The 26,709-nt window shown below is 33.7% G+C and overlaps 1 protein-coding gene across 1 annotated transcript in view; it reads left to right on the top strand.

Annotated features, from left to right (window-relative positions):
- Positions 1 to 26,709, top strand: part of LOC145277919 (Golgi pH regulator-like) — a 104,799-nt gene that overhangs the window by 57,136 nt on the left and 20,954 nt on the right. Inside the window, exons 8-11 of the mRNA XM_080129986.1 lie at positions 2,604 to 2,710; positions 6,461 to 6,549; positions 12,731 to 12,823; positions 21,831 to 21,926. Of these exons, the coding sequence (XP_079986112.1) occupies positions 2,604 to 2,710; positions 6,461 to 6,549; positions 12,731 to 12,823; positions 21,831 to 21,926 (385 nt within the window). The remainder of the gene's footprint in view (positions 1 to 2,603; positions 2,711 to 6,460; positions 6,550 to 12,730; positions 12,824 to 21,830; positions 21,927 to 26,709) is intronic.

Genomic DNA, 26,709 nt, shown 5'->3' with positions numbered 1-26,709 from the left:
ACATATATATTACTGATGCTTACATGCGCTCTCCAATTCTTTAAAAAATCTATTAAGATAACTCAAAATTAAAAAGTAGAGCAATTCTTTTCTTAATTTTTTTTTTTTTTTTTTGTATCTAACTTATTTAGAAAATTTGGATGGGAAGAGCACACCTCTTAAATAGCAAAATTTATATAAAAAAAAACAATCTGTCCATGTTACTCACAATATCTTTTTTTTAGAATATATATTCCAAAATTCATACTCCCTGGAAAACCTCATTAGTATGCCCTGTATTTAAGAATTCAGGTGATAAGTCATCTCCCTCTCAGTACAGGCCAATAAGTCTCCTGTGTGTTATGAGTAAGTTGCTGGAATCCACATTAAATAGAGAAATAGTCAACCACCTCAGCAGAAATAACCTTCTTAGTGACACACAATATGGTTTCCGTTCTGCAAGATCTACCGCAGATGTGCTAACGGTTATATCTCACAGGATTAGTGAATCTCTTGACAAAGGCTTCCTTTCTAGGGCAATTGCTCTTGACATATAAAAGGCCTTCGATAAGGTATGGCATAAGGGCCTACTTCACAAGATTTCCAGCTACGGTATAACTGGAAATGTTTTCTCAATCATTAAATCATTTCTCTCCGATAGGCTCATAAGAGTAGTGGTCGATGGACAAAAATCAGAGGCCTGCAAGGGTCAATCCTGGGCCCAACTCTCTTCCTGATCTACATCAATGATCTCCCTAAACACATACTTAAATCATTCGTTGACATCTATGCTGATGACACCACCATCTATGGCAACACATCAAAGGCTGTAAATGACAAAGTTCTCTCTGATTCTCTCTCCTCTGATCTCGAGCGTGTGGTTCAGTGGGGGAAGACGTGGCTGGTTACCTTTAATGCATCTAAAACCAAACTCCTATCTTTACATCATCAACGCTCTTATCCCCATCTGGCATCAATTGAAACGGATGGCTCTCGTCTCGGAGAAGCCCCATGTTTTGACAAGCTTCTGGGTTTGTCCTTTACTCTTGATCTGAAATTGAACACGTACATCAAGTCTGTTGCCAAGGTCGCTGGAAAGATGGTTGGATCCTTCTACCGCTCCAAAAGATATCTCACTACTGATGCAATTCTCTATCTATATTCAAGCCAAGTACGTCCAAGGATGAAATACTGCTGCCATATCTGGGGAGGAGTTGCTAAAATCAGCCTATCCTGCCTTGACAAAGTACAAAATAGACTTTGTGGCTTAGTGGGGGATGCCCTTTTCTCTTCCCTGCAACCTCTCTCCCACAGAAGAGACGTTGCGAGCCTATCCTTGTTTTATCGTTATTTCCATGGCAGGTGCTCATCTGAACTCCAATCTCTGGTCCTCCCTCGCCAATCTTTCACAAAAAACACCCGTCTAGCTGAATCCACTGTCAAAAATTTTCCCCACTCTTTATCTGTGCCTAAATCAAAACGTAGATTCCATGAACAAAGCTTCTTTCTTAGAACTGCATGCCTGTGGAACTCTATTCCGTCTGCCTGCTTCCCATCTGACTACAACCTGGATGTGTTCAAGTCCAATGTAAACAAATTCCTAATGAACCGCCACCTCAAGTAAGCACTTCAATAAATCTCCACACTAACGTACTGTATTTGCAATAACCCTTATCCCTGAGTGGCTTCCGGGTCTTGATAAGTGGTGACCACCGTGTAAAAAAAAAATAAATAAAAAAAATAAAAAATAATGATCTAATGGATAAAAAGGTTAAAAATTAAGCGACTTTAAGCTAAAAAAAAAAAAATGCTTATGTATGCATGCTCAGAAATTAATCAATTTACTTCTGTCAAGGTCAACTGTTTGTTTTCAATCATGACCCTTTAGTAGCTATTTTTGCCAGTTAAAAATCAAATCGAAAGTGTGCTTCAAGTCCTAATATTCTATACATCAAATTTCAACTCTGCAGACCAAATATTCAGAGAGGAGTTTGGTAGAGACTTTTTGCACACACACCGAATATAGAATCAATATTTGATGTAACAAAATTAAAAACAAAGAGGCATTCCGGAATATTTCTCAAGACATATCATTGTTGCATTACTTCCCCTGTCTTCTAGACGGTGATAGATGATTTGGCGTCCCCGACGAAATCTCTTCCACAGAAATTTTAGCTAAAGAAATTTACCACATTCTTAGACGAATTCTTTAGTATTATTATTAGTAGTAGTATTTGTATTATAAGTCGTTTTGTGTAAGAATTATACTTTTCTGTAAAAAAATGTATGTTTATTTAACTTGTAAGAATGTTTCACATAAAAAAGAAAGTTAATTTAATTACAAGAAATAAATATTACACATTTATTAAATAAAAGAATTGTTCTCATTGTTTCACTTATTTTCATATAAAATGTTAATAAATATTATAATACATAATATCTGTTAGAAGGTCTTTCGTTGGTGACACCGACTCATCTATCACCATCTAGAAAACAGGGGAAGTAATGAAACAATGAAATGTCTCCAGGAATATGCCGGAATGCCAACAAAGTTACTTACATGTACATTTTGTTGTTTAGCAGATTTAATTTTTGTATTTTTTCTTGCGTGCTTTCTTTTTCAGGGTTGCTCTAGCTGTTCGGGAAAATTTACGTCAGGCTGCTTTAAATAAAAATCAAGGTGGATTTTTTGGAATGTTCCGAAATGTTGCCACAACTGGCACTTCTGAGAGTATCCTTATTTCTTGTTTTTAGGAGAATGTTTAAACGAAGTCATAAATGTTATTCAATTTTATTATTCATATTAGATGTAAAATAGACTTCGTGGCTTGGTGGGGGATGCCCTTTTCTCTACCCTGCAACCTCTCTCCCACAGAAGAGACGTTGCGAGCCTATCCTTGTTTTATCGTTATTTCCATGGTAGGTGCTCGTCTGAACTCCAATCTCTGGTCCCCCCTCGCCAATCTTTCACAAAAAACACCCGTCTAGCTGAATCCACTGTGAAAAATTTCCCCCACTCTATATCTGTGCCTAAATCAAAACGCGGATTCCATGAACAAGGCTTCTTTCTTAGAACAGCACGCCTGTGGAACTCTATTCCGTCTGCCTGCTTCCCACCGGGCTACAACTTGGATGTCTTCAAGTCCAACGTTAACAAATTCCTAATGAATCGCCCCCTTAAGTAAACACTTCATCAAATCTCCACACTAACGCAATGTACTTGCAATAACCCTTATCCCTGAGTGGCTTCCGGGCCTTGATAAGTGGTGATCACTGTGTAAAAAAAAAAAAAAAAAAAAACCTCTTCACTTCAAGTGAATCTTGTTGAACTCTGAGAATCTGTATGAAATTTCAAACTGAACCTTTTATTTAATCCCCATCCATTTTGCCTTTTTTTTTAAAAAAAAAAATTCTTTTAAGGAAATATATTTACATTTTTAGAAAGATTAAAATAGGTCCTGTACAGAGTTCTCTATGGATGGTCTGCAAAAATTGTAAGTTGTGGATTCCTTTTGCTATCTTGGAGATATGATTCGTGCGGGAATGAATTAAGTTTGATCTTGTGTATATAGACAAGTTTCATGAGCTTCTCCCCCGTCTTATCCTGTTGCAACAAATATGTCCGTGCAGTTCTGAATTTTTAAAATGAGGGATGATTGTTTGTATGATTTCGATCAATAATATATTAAAATAAATAAAATCGAAAACAAAAAAAAATGAAAAAACAAACTAAATCTCATTAAAAATAGATACCATGCAACAACACCTGATTTAACAATTATGTTTCATCGACATCTTTGTCATGAGAGTTCTTCTCCTTTACTAATTAGACATGGAAATAAAACATTAAAAAAATGATTAAATTTAAACTGAAATAGAAAATAATAAAATATAATAAATGAATAATAAATAGGAAATAAATAAATAATAAAGAAAATAACAAATAAATAAAATAAAAAATATTTATATGTACATATATGAGTTAAAAAGTTGAACTTAAAAAAAAAATTTTAAATCAAAATTGATTTGGCGTCATCTGCGTTCATTCCAATAACGCCGACTAGAGAGAAAAAAAACAATAGGACCAAAATTTTCTTATTTTTATTTATTTTTTTTTATTTCTAACGTTATCCTTGACAATTGGATTTTAATCTCGAAAACTGATTCCATGCTAACAACACCCTGTACGCTCAACAAGTAATAAAAAAAATTATTATTCAATATTTTCAAAGACTTGTAAAAGCGTACAAGTGGCGGAGGAAAAAGAAATTACATTGCATTGCCGTAAAAAAAATCCTTTAACGCTAAACACACAATGTTTAAAAAAAAAACTACAACATCCTCCTCATCCTTGTTTTGTAAATTTGTTTTTTTTTTTTTTTTTAAGAACTTACGATTGGTTAATGGATCCAATTAAACTTTAATTCCCCCCTTTTTGTTAGAAATAATTTGGAAATAATTAGTTATGGGACGATTCCAATATTTTTCCCAATTCCGATACAATCTCCAATTCCGATTCTTTATAAATATCTAAATATTTAACTATAAAATTGTTATTTTGTCCTGATTACCGTAAAAACACATCTTAAATGTGCATATATTTTCTCAAACATAAAAACACTTGTGAGATGATCTGGAGATTTAATCTTACTAGAAATTTAAAATCAATAAATATTTATTATTTTAATCTTACTGCAAGCAGTAGAACATTTTTCTTTAACCAAAATCAAATAAATAAAAAAAAGATAATTTAAGGAATCGGTTTTGGCATCGAAAAATAGGCTAAAATTTTCCTGATTTCAATACACTAAAAAGCTCCGATTCTGATTAATCAACCAAACACTAGAAATAATATCTCCTGGTGTTTGCTTAATATTTTTATTGGCTTTATAATTTTTTGTAATACAAAATCAATAATTTAACAATTTAAAGACCAAACAAGTGTAGAATCTCTTTCAATAAATAAACATATTTATTTATTAAAATTAAATTCGATATTTTGATTCATAACAATCTTCATCTGGAAAATCCATTTTTTTCTTTTTTACATGCCATGATGGCGATGGTAAGGCTTGGCATGTCTTTCTTCAGATGTTGGTGAAGTATAAGGTTTAGATGTCATACAGTAGGAGGCACAGGTCGTGCGCATATGTGTTAAATAATAGAAAATCCAGTTATTAGTAAGCACTGTTGATATTGGAATACAAAATTCAAAAATTTAACTGTTTAAAAACCAAACAAGTGCAGGATCTCTTTCAATAAATAAAAATATTTATTTATTAAAATTAAATTGATATTTCAATTCATAACAGAATCTTCATCAGGAAAATTATTTTTTTTATTTTTTATTTTTTTTTTTAAATTTATTTTAAACCAGAACAGAATTACGAAACCTTGGAAGTATAGTTAACTCCCTTTTCTTTTACCAAACATGGCGACTCCTACACCTGAAGGTCCTGGATATGACCTAAAACTATATCCGATGGTGAGGCCCCACCTTGCGGGCCTTAGAGAGCGTGGAGCCACCCTTTAATTGCCATCGCTCCCAGGTCCACTCTGACCCGGAGTGGTAGTACCTGTTAAGGTCCCAACTATGGGTTAAATAGAATCTGACTTAAAAAAAAAATATACTCCATTAAAAATCGTTCCTCAAAATAACTAGATTCGGCATTAAATAACCTGAAAAAGGTTGATATGCCGTAAAACAACCAACCAACCAACCAACCTACACCTGAAGAAGATTGGAGGTTACATCGACCGAAACGTTGTGCAAATAACACTCAAGATGAAAATATTAGTCTGGTTAATCCAAATAATACAAGTTCTATCCATAGTTCCATGTTACATGTGAGTGAATGATGAAGCTTGGTTTTTCCGAGGATGCAAACAAATAATGGAGCTATGGTTTGGTGGGTTTTGGTCTTAATGACAATATTTAATCACACCTCCATTTTTACCTTTTCTCTTAATTTCTTCCAAGAAAACATACATTTTTAGAAAGATAAAAGTAGGTTCTTTACTGATTTCTCTGTGTGGAAATCTTTTTGTTCAGACTTTATGAACACCCTATATAATTTGTCAGTCAATTTTCTTGGAGATTACACCTTTGGCTAGGGAGCAAAGTCAAATATTTGTTCTTATACTATACTTCGTCTTTTCCAGCCTTTGTTAGTGAAATAGAAATCTTTCTAGAGCGAGGCAATTTTATATCCTGATTTAGAGTGCCACTTTCCGAGCGGCTGAATTTGTCCCACATTAAAATCTGATCTTGTATCTAACTTTGCCCTTGTAGGGAGACAATAGAATGTACACAATATGATCCATGTATACCAAATGATCTTTTAAGCATTGTAGAAAAATCTGCACTGTTTCTTTGCTTTTTTTTTACAAGATCAACTGATTTTTTTGAGAGACTTTTTCAGATCTTTTATTTTTGTGTGTGCCAAAGCAAAACGATTTCTTCCTTAATCGTGATTAACAGATGTTGGTCAACTAAAAGGAGAGACAAATGCTCTTGAAGAATTAAGTCGACAACTATTTTTGGAAGCTGTGGATCTACATAATACACGGGTATGATATTTATATGTACTTATTTTTTTATTATGAACACAAAATCAAGTACACTCAACATCGTCTTACCATCAACGCTTATCCTATGAACTTGGAGTATGTGAAATTCCCATATGCACAAAACAAAATCACTGAAAAAAACAAAAATACCCTGTGAACTAAGGGTAAGGATAATGAATAAACATTGGATAAAATGGTTAAAATTATTACGAACTTGCCAGGATTCGAACCTGGAATCTTCTAATCCATAGTCAGGCATGTTATTCATTGCGCCACAAGTCCTGTCCGTATGCCAAAAGATGTTACCACGACTGTATACAGACAGTGCTAAATTCCGTTGACATGGGCAGGTAACTTTTTCGACAATTGCACAAAACGGCCCAAAAACCCTTATTTTGAGCTTTTTGTGTGACTCTGCGTTGTTTGTTACAAACCATATATAAGGACAATCTAGGGACTCACACCTTTCAGGGAAGAAAAGAATTTTTCAATTCGGTGTATCCGTTCGAAAGTTTTATTGGTATATATACACACACATAAATAAATAAACATTTAGAATCTTATTAATAGTATAGATGATTATAATAATAATAGTAAAATCCTTGTGATCAGTACTAAAGCGTATCAAAAGCAGTTTTCTGCAGTTAGAAGTTTTGTAAAGAGTCTGAGTTAGACTCTTATGAATGCTTAGAGTTAATGATGCTGGTTCTTGTCCAGAATCCCCCCTATATTAAAACCAAGAATAAAGAAAAAGTTTATGTACATATCCATAATGAAACTAAAATATATTTTTTAAAAAATCATGTAAATTGAACAACTAGTTTGAGTTTTAAATAAGAAAATCTAATTTTATAAATTACAAAAATGCAACTGTCTTGTTCACCATTTTGAAAACAATCTTAAAAACAAAGGGAGATAACTTAGAATTCCAGCTTGTGAGATTTATGTTGCAATGCCTACAAATTCCCATTAATCATTTTAAAATGGTTTTCTTTATGAAAATAAAACTACTTCATCAAATTCTGTAATTTTTGGAAGGTTTTTTTTTTTTTTTTTTTTTTTTTTTTTTTTTTGTTTCCTCATGTAAATCATACAGATTTTTCTTTATTTTAGTTTTGTTAATACAGGAGGAATTCTTGACAAGAACTAAGAAGTCTATAAAGACAGTAAATGAAACATGTATATATAGATTAAACACACAAGTAAATACACTGTTCCCATACAGGTAAAAACGTATTATTAATGTAAAAAGAGTATGAAAATTTACATTTCCATGTAGCACCTTCTCTATTATGGTAGATATTTCCAACTTGGGGTGCGAGACAATATTCCAGGGGATGGGAGAAACTATTTAGATAAAAAAATTAGTGTATTGACTACATATTACTCTTTTGTGTTTGTTTTTTGTTTATTATTTTTTTTGCAATGTACTTGCTTTCATTTTAGGATTAACGTGGCTATTTAATACATGGCTGAATAGATTTAATCCAACCATTTATAGAACCACGAATTCAGAACTTTCTAAAGTTTAGGACCTAAACTGAACATGTTCGTTAACCGTATTAAACAAGGAAATGTAACAACTATCAGTGAGTACCATATGAACAGTTTCTTGAAGAGTTGTCCTCTAAAATAAATGATCAAATTTCCATTAAAGTATGCATTAACCCTTGTCCTTGAGTGGCCTCTGAGCCTTGATGAGTGGTGACTATATGAAGTAGACAAAAAACTGATTTGTTTCTTGATTACATATGTAATTTTCCTTACAAATTATATTAAATAATAAAATTATGATTTTCTTTTGATAAAATATTAGTCAAAATTTGCAAACCTTATCCTTGCACACAATATCAATTTTAGTGGATGAGGTTTGAGGGGAAATTTCGTCAAACCACTGTATTAGGGGAAATGCTGTTGACGATAGCACTTTTAGCTAGCAAATTAGAAATCTGGTCTTAATTTTCAACATGTTGATATGAGACTTGCTACAAAATCTTTTGCTTGCAACAAGATTTGGGAATCCTCCCCCCTTTTTTTTATCATTATTATTTTAGCTCAGGTTTCAGGGCAAGTCTATAACTCCTTCCCCTCTATGAAAAAATAAAAATACCAAAAATAAATCTTTATGGTGTATGTATCCATAATAGGAAGAACATAGCATACACCAAAAGTCAAGTAAAAAAATTGATCAAGTAAAAAATCAAATTTTATGGCTAAACAATTGTCAACAATTTTTCTACACCGTTTTGCAGTATTAGGGAAATAATTCCAAATAATTCAAACTTTGGCGAGATTTTAGAAAGCCATTCTTCACATGGAGAGGGAAGAATTGGAAATACTCGTTCACTTAAAAAGTACTTTCTTTATAACAACTTGATCAATTTCCATAATTTTTGGTGTACAATTTTTTCTTTGCATCATATAAAAAACTTTTCATTATTTTTGTTTTTTTCATGGAGCGAGGGGATTATGGACTTGCACCGAGGCTTCTAAGGGTCATAACTCTAGCTAAAATATCTCTATCAAAAGGGAAATAGCTGTTCCTACAGGTTTGACTCATTACTGTAGACATGAATTTGTCATTCTATGGCAGAGGTCTCTGATCTGGTCCATGGAGCTCTTGGGGAAAACCTAAAAATATTCAGGAAAAAATTTTTAAATGGAAACGGGTGAAAATACTGTGGTGGTCTTTATTTTAGAAAATGGTTAAAAGAATCGGGTTTTGGAGGATCAGTTTTACTAAAAAGCAAAGATAACAAGCAAAACAGTATAAAACACGTCCAGGTGACTTTTTTATTTTTATTTTGGCCCACGTAGCTCTAAAACGTCAGCAGCATGCCTCTGCCTCCCCGCTTCTGTTCGAAAACTTTGGAAACCTCTGTTCTAAGGAGCATTTCAAGTGCTGAAATAGCTATAATAAAAAAAAAAAAAAAAAAAGGAAAAATCTTTTTTTAAGAATGTAGACTTGTACCATGGCCACTGAGATATTAGGATTTTAAGCCTTTATAAAAAGGGGCATAACTCTAGCTAAAAAAAACTTTCTTCAATAGGAAATAACTGTTCCTATAAGTGGCTCATTACTATGACGACAGAATATTCTTATCATTGTTTTGACTCGAGTATATATCCGACACAGTTAGACACAGTTAATCAACTGAGAACCACATAACTCTATATAAAAGCATATAAGATATCGACGGATACACACTTGAGAGTCAGAACAAAAAAAGAATATGCTGTTGTCCTAGCTCTACTCATTACTAGGGCTATGACAACAGCATATTCTTTTCATTGTTTTGACTCTCGAGTGTATATCCAACACAGACACAATTAACCAACCAAGAACCACATCACTCTACATAAAAACATATAAGATATTAACTGATATATACCTGAGAATCAAAACAAGGAAAAGAATATGCTGTTGTCATAGCCATACTCATTACTAAAGAGATCGATTTGTCATTCTAAGGTTGGGGCCTCCAAAGTTTTTGAAGGTGGGAGAGCATATTGCTGATATTTTTAGAGCTACGTGGTCGTGTTTTGTTCATTATCTTTGCTTTTCAGTGGAGCTAGTTTTTCAAAACCTCATTCTTTTAATCATTTTCTGAACGGAAAGAAAGAAAAAAATCACCACACTATTTTCACACAGTTTCATTTCTTCCAAATTTTTTTGTGAATATTTTCACGTTTTCTTTAAGAGCTTCACGGGTTAGATCAAAGACTTTGGTGGGCTGGATCTAGCCCATGGGTCGTAGTTTGGAGACCTCTGTTCTAAGGTATAAGCATTTCAAATGCTGAAAATATCTAAAAAGAAAACAATTCTTTTTAGGAATAAGGTGAATAGTTTTATTTTTAAACTAATACTCGGGGGGAATAATTAGATAAGTTTCAATTTAAAAATTCCTTTAAACAAATCAACTGCAAATAAAAATTAAATCATTTTCTAAATAAAAAATAATGTTAATATAAGATTAATGATTTTAAACTACAGATCCTCTTAGTATAAAGGCAATTACTTTGTAGGTTAACAACTTGGACAAAGTTAATATTATTATTCTGTACTTTTTAGGTTTGATAAAGAATAGAATAATGTTTTAAAGCTCATTATTCAAATTCCTTGGCCTAAAATTCACAGATAACGTGAACTGGAACAAATACAAAGAAGACATTGCTAATACTGCTGCAAAGAATGTGAACTCCAACTGCACTAAAAAAATGCGCACATATAACAGTATTTTATATTTCTTCAAAGCTACCATCAGCCCATGCATCGAATATTGTTGCCACATATGGGCCAATACATCAGTCACTTACATATATGTATTCAACAGCGTCCAAAAAGGAGTCCCCAATCTAATAGGCCTAGCACTATCAACCAAGTTCTAAGCCCTGTCCCATCACCGCAGGTTGCTTGTATTACAAGTATGTTAATGGGACAAACTGGTAATGTTGGTGCCTCCAACAAACCGAACTAACTGCAAGATCTCATGGCCTCACTGAGAGGTCTCCCACTGTTGGATAGTCTTCTACTCTGAAAGTTTCTTCTCTCGAACTGCTAGACTGTACAATTACCTACCTGCATCCTTCTTCCCTTACTGTACTAATATGCAGAACTTTAAATGTAATGTGAACAGATATCTTGCTGCTCAACTCCCTATTTAGGATTTCCCTGTTAAGAATGATTCCCAATTTATGTCTCAGAGGCAATTTGCCTTGTTTAAGGTGAATATGAGTAAAACAAAAAAAAAAAAAAATATAGGGTTTGTATTACTATTCACAGATACGAAAAAGTTGTCCAAAAAACAAAAAAACAAATATATAACAAATAAATGTTATCAAAGGCAAGATAACTTACTTTTCTACCTAACTGAATATTTTTTAGTGTTTTTATTTAATGTAACATGTTTACTCAGCTCAAAAAACATAGTGTTTACCGATGTATTGAAAAATTAAAAATGGTGCCCAACACTCTGAACACGGTAATGTTGAGAAAAAGAGTTAAAAATAAAAAACTAGACAAAGTACTGTTAGAGACTCGCTCAATATATGTATTTTGTATATATTTTTTTAATTTTTAACTCATGTTCCCAAACTTACTGTGTTCAACAGAGTCTGTCGCCATTTTAAATTTTCAAATACATCGGTAAACACTGTATGTTTTTTGAGCTGAATAAACATGTTACATTAAATAAAAACACAAAAAAATTATCCAACTAGGTAGAAAAGTGACTTATCTTACCTTTGATAACATTTACTTGTTATATTTGTTTTTTGACAACTTTTTTGAATCTGTGTGTATAGTAATACAAAGTTAATTTGAAAATTTTAGAAAACCAAAGTGTTTGACGTTTCCATGTATGCTATCAGCACCAGGATGCATATTTAGCATGTTGTTTGAAATTTTAATTTTATTACCAGAAAGACTGAATAAACACACATTTGAATTGTTATTATTGTGGCAAAGGTACCGGGAGGACATCTTGCCTACCAGTCGCCAAAAGAATTTGCGTGGCAACATGCATCATATGTAGACATAAGCAGGTTCAGCTGCTGCATAATTCAATCTCAGTCTTCAAGATGATCACTGTTGAGCTCCCTGTAGTCCATTACAGATCACACTTTATTCTTGTTCATCTGTACTACTACCATTAATGGCATTAAGACCTTAACTGGACTTAGCTCTTTTTCTGTATATGGTACTAGCCATCCATTTTTCAGCTTTTTCACATTTGGCCCAAATATGCTTAGTTTCAAGGTCCTCTAATATTTGATCGTTTAGTGTCTGTCCACCTGTCAATTTTCAGGAGGCGGTTCATTCCTTCTTCTGTTGGTCAAATACAGCATTGAAGTCAGGCTCACTTACTACTGAGGTCACGCTAAAGACCAACAGATCAATTCAAGGAATATGTTTGTGTTGAAATATTGCTATAATTTTTGGAGACGGCGAGAGATCAGACGTGTGAAAGAAAACATCCACTGATTGCGAGTTGCATTATTTTTTAGACTTTTTTTTATTTCAGTTATTTAAGATTTTAGGAAATGCAAACTGTTCCTGTTTTTCTTGTCTGGTTCAAAGGTTATAAGTGCATACATGGATTATGTTTACACAGACATTTTATTTAATTAATATTTGAAATAAATTTGAATCCGTTTTCATTTTACTCTTTTACTTCCACAGGAAAGAATAGAAGAATCTAAGACGTTGAAAGGGAAATATTTTAATTTCTTGGGTTATTTCTTCTCCATTTATTGTGTATGGAAAATATTCATGGTAAGTGAACATATTTTTTAAAAATTTTTATATGAAAATTTGTAAACTCAAAAAATAAGTGTTTCTTTCTTCAAAATGTTTCTGTGTTAAAGGGAAATAACTCTTTGAATAATTTTGTAATGAGTTACTTTTCTTTTAGATTATTTAGTCTCTTTTGATCGCTTTTATTTAAATTTTATTTCAACTTTGAAAATTAAAATGTCACAAAACAAGATGTATTAGGTATTTGAGAACATACGTTGTTTTATTACAGCAAAAATATTATTTGTGTTTATTCATTTTATTTTATTTTTTTTGCTAATGATTCACTACATGAAAATCAAAAATGGATGATGGAAAATTATGATGACATGACCCCGTGATATTTGGCTGCCCATAACTCAATCTTTTGAACTACTATGTATAGAATTCATTTTAGAAAATAGTTTCATAGCATTAAATCTATATATAAAACCCAATGTATGTGGGCAACGTTTGTGTGTTGCCTATAGAAAGAAAGGTTAGAGAATCTACATAAAATCTAAAAGTGTATTCTTATGGAAAATTTATAGAGGAAGACCGTGAAAGTAGTCTTGAATGTCTAATTTCATCCATAGGGGTGCTATGAGAGCATACCCCCCCCCCCTTTAAAACTTGAACTATATTCTATTTTGATGAAATTTATATCGTATGTATCTCTGACAAGCACCATAGAAGTCATGTTAATATGCCAAATATTAATGTGCCCTCATCGCTCTAAGTGACCCATTGGGACAAAAACCCCTTAAAATTAAAATTCAATGTCTTCTGGTTATATTGGGAGAGGGGAGCGAAATGGATGAAAGGGGGGTTAAAAACAAAGAAAATAATGTGGTGTTATGAACATAGTGAAAAAGTAATGATCCTCATTCAATCCCGAGCAACGGTGAGTCTTCCTGCTAGCATTTCCTAAAGGTCTTCATTGAATATTGTCCAATATGAACAAGGATCACCTGATCCTAGCATGTTGGTGATTCATATCTCGCATGAAAGTCATTTTGAAATCTGAAGGCGACTTCACTGAATAAAATTACAAAACAATATATTTCTTATCTTCAAAAACATTTTTTTTGTAAAAGTTTATTATTGTTTCTAAGAGATTAGATTTTGCTTTGCTTTTCCTTTTTTTTATTGCTATAAATGAAGATAGGGGGCCAGGACCTTTTCATCAAGGTCTGATGGACAATAACTGAAGTGCCACTTCCTGAGATATGAATGGTTTACACCATTATTTACCTCTTGTCTGGTGTATAAATGGGTTGAGAGGCCCTTCTTATCCTAGGTGTCAGTCTGTCTGTATGTATTGTTATTTTTATTCACATTTTAATGAGTTCCTCATTATTTATAGCTTTTTACTTTTTTATTAAAAGCTGCTTTTGATTAATAGAGTGCCTCCGTCCACAACCCAGTGGTGGTGGCAGGGGAAGGGGGAAACTCCAGACAGCAACCATTATTATTTATATATATATATATATTTTTTTAATATTTGGTCAGTTTACTTCAAATGGAAGTCTCCTTATGTCAGTATCTTTGACATACTGTTGTAGACCCATGCTAGGGGTCACAAATGAAAGAAACCACAAGTATTGTAAAGTGTTTAAAATATAATATGTATTTATCATAAAGAGTACAGGAGCCACTAAAGTGGTATGAGAGGAATGTGTTTGTAGCATGCGCTTAAACATGGTATGAATGTCTCCATCTAGTCTCTGAAACCAATGGTATTCATAGGACTGGTTGATTCCAGTTCATTCTCAAATAGGGGTGATTTGTCCCCCATAACACATACCCTATGCAGAGAAATTAAAAATACTCGAGGGTGGTGTCTAGTAGGTATTCAAGTTCTCTCCAAGTATAAATATGTTATGTTTGATAGGAATATACAGAGCAATTTCTTGTGAATATGTTAACCAAATCACAGCAGTGTGATGCTGTATAAGGAAAGCATGAGAGGGAAGGATAAAGACCTAGTCAGAGATAGCTTAGTTTGCTGGTCAATTTTCAAAAGCTGTTCAACATCTGCCAGCATGCAAAACGAATGTTAAACTGACGATGATGATCATCAAAAAGATAAATTTTCTTAATTCATTTTTTATTATTATTTCATAAATCATAAATTTTATTTTTAAAATGATTACATAGGGTTAATAAGGAGTTTTACGCGTTGCATATCCTGAGCTATCAAATTCCTCATGAATAGCATTTGCTGACTACTAGGATTTACAAGGCAACGATTCATCCCTACTTGGAATACGGATCTCTAGTGTTTGCCGGACTTGGCAAGGTGTTTTCTAATTCTCTTGAGCATCTAGTGTCATGCCATCAAATATATATATTGCATATTCCCTGCAGCGACCCTGTTCCCTCTAGAGTATGGGTAATTCCATCTCAAATCATCCAGAAAAAAACATCTTTGACACCCATACCTCTCAGATTTTTTCCAAACTTTCACCATATGTTAGTATCATAAAAACTAGAAAATTCTGAAAATTAGAGCTTTTAACTTTAAGCAGTTCCAGAAATATTGCAATTTTGATATTTTACGTATATCGCGTTGAGGCGCAAATTTGCGAAATTATGAAATTACATTTTTGCGCATAAGTCAATTTCTAGACTAGGTTCCCCACCCCATGTACACAGGGCAATGAGTCTTTTTCCAAGGAAAGTCCTGTTTTTGGATCAAAGAAAAACTAAAGCATATTGGTTCTACAGTTGACATTACAATTAAAGAACTGGAGTCACGGTTTCAAAATCTGTTGGGAACAAACAAAAGTGTAAATACTGAAGATGTGGTGAAAAGCTTCATTAAGGTGTTTTATGTAAAATCATGACACACGGCCAGAATGTAAAAGAGAACTGCTCCATTTTTGTAAATTATGAAATGCATTATTTTTGAATGGTTTGGAAAACTTCTGGTAGTTTCAGGGTGCAATATAGAACTTTTTCATACAGAATGGAAACAAATTGAATTCTTTGTTGCAAATAATTTCAGGGACAAATTTGAATATAATTAAAGATTAATTCTCTTTTATTACTGAACAAATGCCTTTCCTCCCTATCCGGTTACTTGTCTTTACCTGCTACTTGCATCAAACAAAAAAGCAAACAAAATAGTTTCAGCCAACTTAAAGAAACACCATAAAGTAGCAATACCACTTCTTAAATGAACAGTAAGTCCAAAAATAATTCAGCATTTCCTGTTTATGGTGAAGTCAAGTGACTCCTTGTACACTGCTGTCTTGAAGTGAGGCCCGTAAAACTGCCCATCTTTGAGGTTCAATTGTGAGCTAACGAGGAAAGAACAAAACACCTTTTTTTGGAGGAATTTAAGTTCAGATTATCAAGAATGTCTAGGAACAAAAAAAAATTCAATTTCCAATAGTGCCACATGTTTTATTTTGGTCGCCTTACACCAATACCCAAATCTTGGCTTAAAAGTTCAATAACTCAGAAACAGTTCATTTTCAGAGGTTCTAAGTATGATTTTTGGATTCCTTGTATGGAAAACCTTAACCATGCAAATTTTCAAGGTTCTACCTAGTCTAGAAATTGATTTATGCCCAAAAACGTAATTTCGCGAATTTGCGCCTCGATGCGATATGCGTTAAATTCCAAAATTGCGATATTTCCGAAACCGCTTAGAGTTAAAAGCTCAAATTTTCCTAGTTTTTATGATACCAACTTATGGTGAAAGTTTGGAAAAAATCTGAGAGGTAAGAGTGTCAAAGATGTTTTTTTTTCTGGATGATTTGAGATGAAATTACCTGTATATGATCTACTTGGGTTGAACCTGCTGTCTACTTGCTGGAATGTAACAGTTGCTTCTGTTGCCTACAGATTATTTTATGTTTTTTTTCCCCACTGCAATGCTGAACAGACTAAACCTGTTACGATATACATTCACATTAGGCCTTCTGCATAATCACACTTATGTTTGCTCAAAGATGTACTGGCGATCTCCTTTCACATTGTATTCTGCAGTTCTGAACATTCTGCCTCAAAATTGAATGAATGAACATGTACCACTGTCACATTTTTGGAGTACTGCCTAACTATCATGGTGTTCCTAAGTTTTATGCATTCTCTAAATAGCCTCTGTCTATTGCTAATGGTTTTATGACCATGGTTTAATAAAGAAAAAAAAATTTATTTTAATTATTAAAAAAAATTATATTACTCTAATTGTGTGGCAGATTGAGCTTTTTTTTTTTTTTTTTTTAATTCTCTTGCTAATGAATTTTCAAATTTAAGGATGAATATAAAAAAAACAAGTATTTCATATTTAGGAGTTATTTTTCTCCCTTCCACAATGAGAGTTTGTGATACAAAGATTGGAAAGTGTGATTTGAAAAGCCAGCGCACTAGAGGAAGAGCACTTTGTTCTATAAAAAATGTCTGGGTAGTAGGGGCACCTCGGGCAATTAGGAATATACTCTCCCCTTCTCAAAGAAAGAAGGTCAAGCCTAGGAGGTTGGACCTCCTAGAACTGCACCGGACCAAAGACATATCTTGGTCAACAGAACAACTATCTCAACAATTGCCTAGATTCTGGTGGCTTTAGTGCCAATATATTCCTTCCTTCCCCAACTGGTTGCATATTTATGAATTCCATTGGTTTGAAGGTATTTTCTAGTAAAGTAATTAAACCTAAGGATTTCAATAAAATTTTGTAATTGATATCCTTATCAATTTAATTTTGTCTTATCAATTTAGTTTTTTTATGCCTCCTAATCATTCGTAATATATCCATATCCCCATGTCTAGATAATGGTGCCCAGCATTGAGTATTATATTCTATAAGGTTTTAAATATTTTTTTGAAAATAAAATGTCTCCTTTCCTTCACTGATTGTGGATAGGGAAGATGAAATGTTATGTCAGAACAGAACTACACCTAGCTCATTGTTATATATATATTTTAATTTGTAAAAAAAGGTTTTATTTACAAAAACTAATATGCATTTTTTTTTTCATTTAAAATTTATTTATAAATTTCCAATATTTACAAAAAACATTTTGTAACCCCCCCCCCTTAAAATTTTTTTCATTCTTTTTAAATCAGTAGGTGTGCATATATTGTTTTTATAATTCAACCACAAACGAAGGAAACTGATATTAAGCCAAATGTTTTCTTTTTGGTATTCGCTTAATCTGGAGTGCCTGGAGTCTAATTGATCTTATATATATATTAGCATGGGTGCCCGGCGTTGCCCAGGTATTTGGAGATGTATGTTGAGCTAAAAAAAAAAAAGGTGGTCAATTTTTTTACTTTGACCCCTATTATAACCCCTTAAAATTTATTGTTTTGGGCTCAAATTAAGTTAGATCCATGTCCAATAAACCTATATCTAAAATTTCAAGTGTTTAGACCAAAAATTGTCCGAGTTTGGTAAAGTTCTCAAAGGTCAAATCATTGAACTTTGACCCCTTAATCGCCAAATTTCTGTCCAAAAACCGAAATCTCAGTACCCTGTATATCAAATTTTGAGTCTGTTGACAGTTATTGCGTAGGGAAATGTATACACACACACACACACACACACACACACACACACACACACACACACACACACAGACAGACACTTTCACTTTTACAAGTTAATTTTTTTTCTTTTTAGATAATTGTTATTTTATCAACTTGCATGAAAAGAGCTATGTAAAGGATGCTTAAAACCGTTTGAATTATGCAAATACCATCAGTATTTCAAGTTATGAGAATTTTAAGTGCCAAAATTTATGCTTTTCCATGGAGATTTTTCTTTAGAAAAAGTGGGCTAAATTACAGACCTCAGCAATACAAGAAATTCGGTAATTTTGCCACCATTTATTTATTTTTCAAGCTATTCTCATAAAACTTGGTACTCTTATGTAAAACTGTGTGCTCTTTCTGATTATGCAGTCAAATGTGATGTATCTCTTTACCATACACCATGAATTATAAATTAAGATGTACAAATTTCAATTTTTTTTAAACTGACACATGGTATCATACAGTGGGTGTCTCTTCATGAACAAAACTAAGTATTATAGTGGTATTTAAATATATCCTTATTGAGAGTAGGTATTTATCTACCTCCCCACCAAAAGAGAGCTTGATCTGGGGTATAGCCATTGAATGCTTAAAGAGCATTCATGGCCGGTATTTACTACTCCCCTCAAAGAAAAAAAAAATTGAGTAGATATGAATTAATCTTGGAAATAAATTGAAGAAAATTTTTCGTATAGATTTTGGATTTCTGTAAAAGATGGAAATTCCCATAGTCAACCAGAACTTATGCATTTTGGGACCAGTCCAATTTTCAATTTTGTAAATCCTCTCTATCTGGCCTAAAATATACCCCTATTTTCTGAGATGCAACCATAAATCATACTCTACATGAATCCTTGAATGTAACTTTCGCAATACCAGGACACCAGGAATCCTGATAAGCAACAACTATATATTCACTAGTTGATGATAATTTTTGTCATTTCTATTCTGTTGTTTTACTGACAATTCAACTATGTAAACAAAGAAATAAAACGGTAATTTTTTACCTTGTTTCCACCTTAACATTTAAAATGATTATTTTTATAGTTTTATGTTATGCTGAAAACGAATATTGCATTTAAATTTTCTGTAACTAAGTAGTTTTCTGGATATTAAGCAATGTCATTTCTTATGTTATCACTGGTCACCATTTTGGAGTGTGCAGCTATGAGAAACTAGGACATTGCTTAATATCCAGAAAGCTACTTATTTGCGGAAAATTTAAATGCGATATCCGTTTTCAGCATATCCAAAAACCTTAAAAGATAGTCATTTTAAAGAAAAATGTTAAGGTGGAAACAAGGTAAAAAATTTACAAAATGCATCACAATGAAATTCTTTATCGAACCGCCTAATTATTATTATTTAGATATCTTCAGTTAAAAACAAATGGTTTTGTTTTACAGATTCGAAAAAATGGTCTTGACAATGAGTTAAAAATAAAAAAATATGCAAGATACTGTTAGAAACCCAACCAGGACATTTATTGGTTGCGTTTCTAACAGTATTTTGTATATTTTTAAGTCATTGTCAAGATTTCAAAGACATGCGATATCACGTGGTTAGTTTTCTTGCGCTTGTGTAACACTAATTGTCAAAATAAACAAACATTTTACATTAAATAAATACACTAAAAACTTATCCAACTAGGTAGAAGAGTAACTTATCTTGCCTTTGGTAATATTTATTTGGGTGCTTATGCACTTATGTTACCGTGCTAATTTTTCAAATAGTATTTTCAAGTTAAATTCAAGTTTTACGATATCTTTTTTTTTTTTATTAAACTGTTAGGTGAAAGCACAGAATAGTTAACAAAACACCCTTCCCTCCCCATGTTAAGAATGGTTTCTAAATAATAACATTATTTCAGCATAGTAGCATAAGTTTTTTTTTTTTTTTTTTTTACCACTAAAAAAAACACAATTCTACCTTAAGTACAAGTAAGAAGTAATGAATACCATGATAACAGAAACTCATGTATTTAATAGATTTTCTTGTTTTTTAACGCTTTTAGTGCATGTGTACTAAAATTTTCAACCAGAACGTTAAAAACAACAAAATAGTATTGTTTGGAAATCAAATTTGAAAAACTTGAAAATAACTTTTTTAAATTAATAAACTCAAAATAAAAAAATGTAACTTTTTTCTGCTTTTGTTTTCTATTTTTAAGCAAATACAAAAGCACATTAGCGCATAGCAAGTCACTTTCCGTTAAATTCTATATTCTGTAATTTCTATAAAAGATAACATTTTAAAGAAATTTCCGCACGATTAATAATCGTCAAATATTTACATATTATACATGAAAATAATTCTGAAACTATTATCTATATGAAAATGGATGATATATACCAATTTATCTTATCAATTTTGAAATATTCTTTGTCAACTTTGCTCAGTCGTAACTTTGCTTCCTGTGGTCGTAAAAATAAAAATCAAACACCAGTAGAGATGGACTTCTTTGTTTATATAGCCTGTAAAATTTTAGCCATATCCAATCAAATTTGACCTCATGCATTTGTATCCAAATGTAACATATGAAATGTAAACATTGAAAAAACAGTTTCCCTTTTTGCTGTTATCATTTTTTACCGTTTTTTCATTTTTAACTTGGAGCATAAAAACATTGAACGCATAAAAGCAAAATAAATTAACATCATTGGAATTCTTATTATATTCTCATTTCATCAATATAATTCTTTTTAAAAATTGACCCAAAAATAAAAAAGATATGACTTGTTGAAGCACATTAGGTATGTAATATTGCTGATGTCCATGAAAATGCAGCATACGCTTGTAATGCTAATATATAAAATGAATACGTATTATATACATTTGAAGCCAAAACAACACATTATTACAAAATAAACAGACATTTATTTTGTTTGAAATCTATATTGAAATTCATAAATATATTTCAAAGGAAACCTTCATCTTCAGTATGACTCCCCCCCCCCATGTTGTTGCTGGGGCAGAGAATAAGCAAATTATTAGTCCGTTTGTTGTTTATATGGTAGTTTTTTAAATCTTGGAATGGTGCGTTTGGTTACGCGGAATTCACGTTAAGATTTTCTTTCCTTAGAAGCGCTGGTTGAGTTTGAATAAAATGAATACATATTATATACGTTTGAAAAAATCTTAATGTGAATTCTGCGTGACCAAACGCACCATTCCGAGATTAAAAAAAACTACCTAGATGTGTTTTCCGTGGTATAAGCGTTGTTTAAATTTGAAATCAAAACACACCAAACTCAAGTCTGTAATTTCATTTCCAATGAACATAAAAAGAAGATTGGATAGTAAGTTTCATTACAGGTGTTAAAGTTGATAACGTACGTACAAATGAAAGTAAAAGCATATTATTATGTTTTATTATTTAATTTGCGTCATTAAATGTACAAACTTTTTTTTTCTTTTTCTTTTTCTTGCATTAAAAATAAAATTTCTTTTTCTTTTTAAGTCGGCCATTAACATCATTTTTGACCGCGTGGGAAAAGTAGATCCAGTGACAAGAGGCACAGAAATTGCTGTCAACTATTTAGGAATACAGTTTGATGTGAGTGGCTTTTTTTCTTTTTTTTTATGAACTAGCAAAAATAGAATTGGCATTAATGTAGTGTTTCTGATTTCTGCTGTGCTTAAAAGAATGGCAATGCATTGATATATACTAGCAGGGCGCCCAACATTGCCCAGTCGTAAAATACGCTTAAATATGATATTTTGATTAATTCAGATTTCATAGTTATTATATTATATTGGACCCAATATATAGTAATGATTTAAAGTTTAAAAAAAAAAAAATGACTTATGCGTCACCACCGAGAATCGAAACCCAAACGTTTAGTTTAAGATTTATTTTTTCCTCTGTCGTTAATGACTGAGCTATGAAGATATGTTTGCTGCAAGGCTAATAATTAAAACATGAACAATTAGCTACTAAGTTATGCATGTATATTCGTAATGCTGGCGTTCAACCTTCACCTGGCAAATTTCATTTAAAAAATTTTTTTTTTTTTAATTTTCACACTTTTGTACCGATTTTCTTGTGCTAAAATCCAAATATAAAGTTTCGCATGCGTTCAAATACCTTTGATATGAAATTTCATGTCTGTAGACTAAAAACTTTATGCACTGAGACTAAAGTCACTTTCAGGACTGCCAGTAACCAAAAGAGTAATAAAGAATGCAAGAGAGTTATATGCTCAGTCCGTCAAGTCCAAAGTAGCGGAGCAGTGGCTTGGTTTCCGTCAGTTTTAGCAAATAGCGAGGAGAATCCGGAACAGAAGCATGTGCTCTATCCCAACTATCATCAATGGACCTGAGGTAATCTCGTCAGCATCAGATAAAGCCAAACTCTTTGCCAAGAACTGTGCAGCTAATTCTACACTATGTGGCCAAGGCTGCAAACCCCCAGTATTTCCTCTTGTATCAGAAAACACTCATGTGACATACAAATATCTGTGCGTGATGTTGCTTAGCTAATCCAAAACCTTGATACCAGTAAAGCAACTGGCCCTGATGGCATTCCTATTGTAATGCTAAAAAAGCTTCAACCAGAACTAGCTCCCATACTTACAAAGCTGTTTAAGTGTTGTCTTAAGGAGAATTGCTTCCCAACACCCTGGAAAATCTTGTCAGTATGCACAGCATTTAAGAATTCAGGTGATCACTCATCTCCCTCTAGTATAGACCTATAAGTCTCCTGTGCGTCATGAGCAAGTTGCTGGAATCTGTTAAATAGAGAAGTAGTCAACCACCTCAGCAAAAATAAACTTCTTAGTGACATACAATATGGTTTCTGTTCTGCTAGATCTACAGCAGATGTGCTTACGGTTATCTCGTAGGATTTTTATGGAGGCTTCCTTTCTAGGGCAGTTGCTCTTGACATATTAAAGGCCTTTGATAGAGTATAGCATAAAGATCTACTTCACAAGATATCCAGTTACAGTATAGCTGGAAATATCTTCTCAATTATTAAATCATAAGTTCCACCCGGCTTTGCTCGAGCCCTATGTACTGTTCATAACTTTATGTGCATATGTATATATTAAAAAGTGTGAATATGTACAGTAACGCCTTTCTATATAATAGGCTTCCTTAACTACCATAGAGAAAAGTTGGTAGAGACTGCAGACGTCAAATTTTTTAAAACTTTGACCCCTTAACATTTATTGTTTTTGGGCTCAAATTAAAATGTTTGACCCATATCCAAGTAACCTACATCTAAAATTTCAAGTGTTTAGACCCAAAATTGGTGGAGGAGTTTGATAAAGTATGCAAAAGTCAATTCTGTAAACTTTGACCTCTTGCCAGCCAAATTTTCACCCAAAACTGGTCAAAGAGCTTGCTGTATGTCTGAATACCCTTTATGTAAAATTTCCAATGTTTAGACCCAAAATTGGCTTAATAATTTGCTAGAGACTGCAAAGGTAAAATCTTTTGAACTTTGACCCCTTAGAAGCCAAATTTTCAGCAAAAAAATGATTAAAAAGCTTGCCCTATGTCTGAATACATTTTATGTAAAATTTCAAATGTTTAGACTAAAAATTGGCTGAGTTATTTGGTAGACCACAGAGGTCAATTTTTTTTTTTAAACTTTGACCCCAGTTATGACCCCTTAACATTTATTGTTTTAGGCTCAAATCAAATTATTATAATCCATGTCCAAGTAACCTATATCTAAAATTTCAAATGTTTATACCCAAAATTGGCGGAGGAGTTTGATAGAGTTCTGAAGATCAAATCATTGAACTTTGACCCCTTAACAGCCAAATTTCTGACCGAAAATCAATTAAAATGATTTTCCCAAATCTCAATACCCCTTATGTCAAATCTCGAGTCTGTAGATCGAAAAATGACAGTTATTTGGTAGGGAAGTGTACACACAATCACACACACACACACACACACACACACACACACACACACATTTTCACTTTTCTAGACATATAGATTTCTCTCTGATAGGTTCATAATAGTAGTGGTTGATGGGCAGAAATCAGCTCACAGTATTAATGCTGGAGTCACTCAGTGTTCCATCCTGGGCTCAACTTTCTTTCTAATCTACATCAATGATCTTTCAAATCATATCCTTAGATCATTCGTAGATATTTATGCTGACGCCACTACCATCTATGACAGTACATCAAAGACTGTAAACGACCAAGTTCTCTCTGATTCTTTCTCTTGAGCATGTGGTACAATGGAGAAGGAGGTGGCTGGTGTTGGATTGTGTAGTGGACTTTCGGTCAGCGTTCAAGTTGTGGATAACTTGACAAAGACTAAAGTTAATATTTATTTTATTGTATAAAATAAAATTACACAAATAAAAATGTGGCACAAGGCCGAAAAAGGGGATGGGGGTTAATGTTGACCTAACTAACATAACGTTAACTTAACTAGACTCTTTCACCAAAATACCAGAATCACTCTGTGGACATCCTACTTAAAACCCGAAAGTTACAAATATATATACATGATGTGGGGGGGGTTTGGGGATAAAAATCTTATTTACAAAATTGGATGAAAAATATACAATGCTAAAAGGTGGTTAGTAAAAAGAACCCCCTCACTACTGATTGTGGCGGATAAAAAGTTTTGCCAGTCGAAAAGATGTGGGTCCCACGAAAACTGACTTTATTCAAACACAACAAAAATGGCCCACATCTCTGGCAAAACAGTTTATCCATCACCTAAGGGGCCGGGATTGGGGGTTATCGAACCAAAAGTGGGAAAAAAAAAAAAAAAAAAAAAAAAAAAAGGGGGGGGACGCTGGGACAGGGAAAACCAAAAAGGGGGATTGGGGCGATGATAGCATGCATACTCTAGCTTAGTTAAAAATCGAACAGAAATGCCTAACTAGCCTACTCTAGGAGGTCCGATGCATGTCTATGTTTGATCAAGTCACCCAAAATCCTTAAAAAAACCTAAGCCACTCAAAAAAGAAATTCAAGATTAGCTCCATTCACTTTACACAATCGCGAAACTTTCACCCACCTGTCGTTGAAATTCACAGAAGTGAGTTTCACCTTCTCCAGCTTAATTCGCATTTTCAATCGATATTTGAAAATGAGGACAAGCTGGGGAGCAGTGAAGGTCTCACCTCCGTAAACCTCCTTCTGTCGCGTCGTCCAAATCACGCCTCTCATAACTGCTAATAAACACAGAAAAACATAGCGTTCTTCTTTCTTCATGGTCGGTGCCCAGTTGCAGCACGGGGAAACCGACTCCAGCACAAAAAACCGCTCGCTCAGCATGCGAACCGTGAAGCCTTCAACTAACTCACACAACGGTCGAACAATGGCGCAGTGGAAGAAAGCATGATCAAGGTCTTCCTCCCATTCTCCGCATCGGACACAATTGGGTGTCTCCGTAAAACCCGCTGCGTAAAGTCTTTTGCCGACCCAGAGGGCATTTCGTATTACCAGCCAGGTGAGTGATGCCTCGTAATTATCGAAGCAGCTCGACCCAGGCGCCCAAGGCCATATTAAGCGGCGCTCCTCCTTCGTAAAACCGAACTCCTCAATCTTTTCGTCTCGAACGGATCCCCTCACTAAGGCCCGATATAGCGCCTTGCGAGACAACAGCTGGGTGTCAGAGAGGCTTTCTTGGACCCGTAGAAGAAATCTCAAGGCCTGCCGACACTCGCGATAGAAAGGGCACTCGTTTCGGAACAACTTGTGTGCCTCTCCTCTAGCCGAATGCACACTCTCCAAAGCCGGAAAGGCTTTCTTAGTGTCTTCTATCCAGAAGACACCGTTTCCCTCACTTGGTGTACACATTCGATCCAGGTATATCAGCCTAAGAGTGTGTCTACGTATTAGCACACTAGGCATACCCAGACCGCCTTCAGACGGATGCAGGTAACAGACCTCCCGAGTAACCATGGCTTGCTTTCCGCGCCATAAGAATGCAAAAAGAGCACGCACCAGATCAACTAGTGTGGTTTCCGGGAGTGGAAGTACTGATAGACGGTAAAGGATCAGGGGGTAGATATGAGAATTGCATACCTCCGCCCGACCCTTCAAAGACAGATTTCTCAAGGCCCACAAATGAGATGCGACCTTGACCGCTTCCAATACCTCCGACCAATTTTTCTCCAGCTGGAGACCGGGGCCAAACCAGACGCCGAGTAGCTTGCACGGCCCATCAGTCCAACCAAAGGGTCCCTGAAGGGGCATACCCCTCCAGGCACCGATACGTAAGCCAATAGACTTAACGTAGTTAATTATGGCCCCTGTGACCTTGGCATACCGACTTGTTTCTATGTCAACGACTCTAATCTCGGCACTGCTCGTTACAAGCACAGTCACGTCGTCAGCATAGGCGGTATACTTTAC

The sequence above is a fragment of the Euprymna scolopes genome, chromosome 6 (genome assembly GCF_053919585.1).
Source record: "Euprymna scolopes isolate OS-2025 chromosome 6, ASM5391958v1, whole genome shotgun sequence".
NCBI lineage: Eukaryota > Metazoa > Mollusca > Cephalopoda > Sepiida > Sepiolidae > Euprymna > Euprymna scolopes.
Note: the sequence above shows the minus strand (reverse complement) of the source record. Positions and strands in the feature narration are given on the sequence as shown.